Source organism: Sphaeroforma arctica (genome assembly GCF_001186125.1).
Source record: "Sphaeroforma arctica JP610 unplaced genomic scaffold supercont1.144, whole genome shotgun sequence".
NCBI lineage: Eukaryota > Ichthyosporea > Ichthyophonida > Sphaeroforma > Sphaeroforma arctica.
The window spans coordinates 1-3,616 of record NW_014040414.1 but is presented as its reverse complement, the minus strand read 5'-3'; the positions used below and the strand labels follow the sequence as shown (position 1 = coordinate 3,616).

Here is a 3,616-nt window from a genome sequence, read left to right as displayed (position 1 = left end):
TGGAGGTGGGGGTGGGGGTGGACCACCTGCTGTGGGTGTATCAGATTCCATCGATGGGGGGGGAGGGGGGGGTGGGGGTGGTGGGGGTGCACCCGCGGTAGGTGGCGGTGCCTGTGTTGGGTCTGCTTTGGGGGCCGGTTCAGGTGCAATGATCGCAGGTGGGGCCGGGGAAAAGGCCCGGCTGTCCTGCGAATCCGAGGACGCGGTTGCGGTGAGGGGCGTTTGTGAGCCCTGGATGGAGAGGGTGCGCAAGTGATTGGCAGCCGCGTTGTTGGCCACAGACAGAGATGTGAGCTGGGTGATAAGCGTCTCCAGATTGATCTCCACGGCACTCAGTTTGGCGAACTGTGGCTTGAGCGCCTCCATTATCGACGCGTGCACCTTCTCGCTTATGCGTGTGCTCAAAGCGTGGTCGTCTAGAGCCGCACGCTCTGGTACTTGATGTCGAGATGTCGTATGCCTGGTCTCTCCGCCCGATTGTTCCGTCGTGGGACTCAAGTTTGACTTCATGCTGGATCTGCCAGGTGGTGCATCGGATGGGGGCTTGCCTGAGACTGTTCGTCTCATAGCTGAGTTTCTTTCGAAGATGGCTCTCTTTCCTGTTAGCGTGGACTGTTTTGGAGGATATATAGCAATGAATAGAGGGACATACTGCATTGTTTAACGTTGCATATGCGTGGATAGGCTAACTGAATTTCGCTTCGCACAATCCAATAATTTGACATCTCTAAAGGTGAATGGCAAGCACAAAACGCATCCTCATGAAGGATCAACTAGAGCGTCTCTATTAGAATTAAGTTACGAGTGTCGTTGTAGGATTTTGTCCCATAAAGTCACGTAAACGGTAGGTGAGCCAATACAAAAACGACCTTGCAATACCTCCACCGAACAGAATGTTTTAAAACACAAGGAAAACAGAGACCACTGCATTTTACACAGTCGCTTTCCATAACACGTCACTTGTCTACTGAGTTGACTTTGCAGGCACGATTATGAATATATCAATAGGGAACAACATAAGTTCCAACTCACCCGAGTCGTTGTTACCGGAGCTTTTGGCGAACCTGGCCCGTTTCTGAGTGCGTCGACCTCGCGCTTCATCGCCGCTTTCTTCCTGAACTGGTCCTCAGTTACCTCCACACCCAACGCCTGCTCGATATTCTTGATATTCGTCAGCAGCTCATCTCTCTGAGTCACCAGATCATTCTTTGTTGCAACCTTCTCGGCGGGGCAGTTCTCAATATCCTCATTGATCTTCTTGATCTGCTGCTTCATCTTCCATGTCGTAGTCATGGCCTGCTGTTTCTTCTGCAATACTGCGTCTGACACATTCTTGTACGTGTCATCCAGATCATCATCGTCGTCGTCACCTTCTTCATCCTCTTCCTCGAGTGTCTGTGACACATCCGACGGCGAGTCTCTTAAGGGAATGAAGCCGCTGGGGTCAATAGCTGTATGCACAAGCCGGTCGGAAGATGCAAAAGGCTCGTCATCAGGAAGATTGTAGGGATAATGTGCAACTGTAGCAGCTCGCTACGAAGAGCAAACTCTAAGCCACAGTATATATAATCCAAAAACAGAGCACACATGCTTGGCACATCATACAAGCTTCCCATAGCCAGCACTATGCAGACCACTGCTCAATACATACCGATCCCTTGACGCGCGGGGCGAGGGGGGGGCAAACCACTAGCACTATTGCGACGTGCTATCGAAGCCCCATCAGAATGCATCTTCTTCGTCTTCTTCAGTGTCAGTCTGTCAATAAAAGTTGGGGTGACATGATGTTGTATCAGATAGCTTTGAGTCAATATCAAATATGCAGGGCGTGTCAAATAAGTTCGAAATCCATGCAAGTGGGGAGCTGTCTAAAATTTGACTGCCATTCCGCTCTCCGTGTAGCCTGGTACCATCACGAGATTCGGTCGCAGTGGTAGTCTAAATTAATTGTCCGATCGAATGTACACATTTTCTCCAAAATACTCGTATGTTAAAATTATCATAGTGAATGGATCCTTGACATACCTCTTGTAGAATTTGGAGTAGTCGCAACTGACTTGCAGACAAAGCTGTCCGGCTTTCGTCGCATCCCTTCTCAGAGTGGCGTGTGCTGCACGGAACAAATGCATGGATAGCTGAGGGTTTTTTTTTGTTGCAATATACCTAGTGCAATTTGGACACACACGAGTATGAGTATGCGCGCAAAATACACATGTCCACGTTGAGATAGCCTAATGAGAGTGACTGAGCTGGTTACCTTGGCGTTCAGAGCGGTGTCTAAATGTGCGTTGAGCATTCCAGGTACATCAGTGGGTCGATGAAATCGAGCAAGTCATTAACAGTGCTCTACTCACAACAGCATTATATACTTTAGGTGCAACGATGTAATGCACGCGATCCTAAGACGCACGCCGTTTGTATACTGTTCCTGCAGCGCCTAAGTATATCAGTTCAAACGGAGTTTTTTTTGTATGCGAGAATTTGATCGGAGAAAGCAGCGTAATTTGACTAAAAATTGGTCACTCACAATTTCGCTTCAGCATCTGTCTGTGGTTGCCGGCCATATCGTGCAAGTATTTCCACATGGGCTGAGCCTCGGCCTGAGAGCTCGCCTGAGCCAAAGGTGTGATATTCAGCATGATGCTACCCACCTTCACTTCACTTGACTGTTTCGTGCGTGTGTCAGTCTTGACCACCATGAGCGTTGCACAAAGCTCGATGTCATCCGTGGTATAAATGGGGCTGTGGATAAAATTGACTGTAAAGTGAACACTTTACATACATTCGTTTGTCGTGTCCATGCCTACTCTTATATGTTGTCAGACGATAACCTTCTCTGACGTCCTTACCTATCTTGTCGAATCGTATCGTATTTAAAGGTACACCTGTCACACTGATATATCTACAAGAAACGGGTCACAGTAACATTTTTTAGCATACACATACACATTATTTTTGAAAATATGAACACAGCCCGAGCCCTTGTTATTTTTCGACAGAGAGAGTGACAGTATTTGCATGTTAGTCAGATGTTTACCATTTACAGACGGAAGAGAAATAGAAAGTCGATAGTGGAGAGATTAACTATGGCCCAGTTCAATGTTTGCTGGTTCCACAAAAAGTCCGGAATACAAGGCGTCAAATTATAGAACTTTCGGATCCTTTAACCACAAATCAACCTACAAACAAATAGGAACGGACCTGGAGGCCATGACAATATCTTTATAGACGGCCACGAGCAGCTCTATGAGGCTTTGCGGGTCACTTACTAATTAAGAACTTCATTCCACGCGGGATGCTTCGGATCATCCGCATATTTTGTTTTTACTATCTCATCGCTGTCCTCACTGGAGAGCTGTAGAGAATAACAAGAAAGAGTTAAAATAATACATACGTTGGTGCCGATAGAGTACTAAAGCACACGCCCTTCTGGCGGGCACCGCTTGCAACAGTTGCCATTGTCAAATCCACCTCCGAAATTGTCTCTGGCACATCACTAGCATGAATCGTAATCCTAACAATATAATGCTTTTTATATTGATGATGCAACTCATGTTTGCTTACAAGCCTGTACGATAGAAACTGGCGACTATGTACAAGGCGTAGAATATATATA

At 47.1% G+C, this 3,616-nt stretch overlaps 1 protein-coding gene across 1 annotated transcript in view; it reads right to left on the bottom strand.

Moving 5' to 3' along the window:
• SARC_02993 (hypothetical protein) overlaps positions 1-2,742 on the bottom strand; it is a gene marked incomplete at its 3' end in the record, with an annotated part of 5,461 nt that extends 2,719 nt beyond the window's left edge. Inside the window, exons 1-5 of the mRNA XM_014303211.1 lie at positions 2,528-2,742; positions 2,026-2,110; positions 1,652-1,758; positions 1,033-1,451; positions 27-612 (exon numbers count right to left, since the gene is read on the bottom strand). Coding sequence (XP_014158686.1) covers positions 27-612; positions 1,033-1,451; positions 1,652-1,758; positions 2,026-2,110; positions 2,528-2,699 — 1,369 coding nt within the window. The 5' untranslated portion in view covers positions 2,700-2,742. The remainder of the gene's footprint in view (positions 1-26; positions 613-1,032; positions 1,452-1,651; positions 1,759-2,025; positions 2,111-2,527) is intronic.
• Between the last annotated feature and the right edge of the window lie 874 nt (positions 2,743-3,616).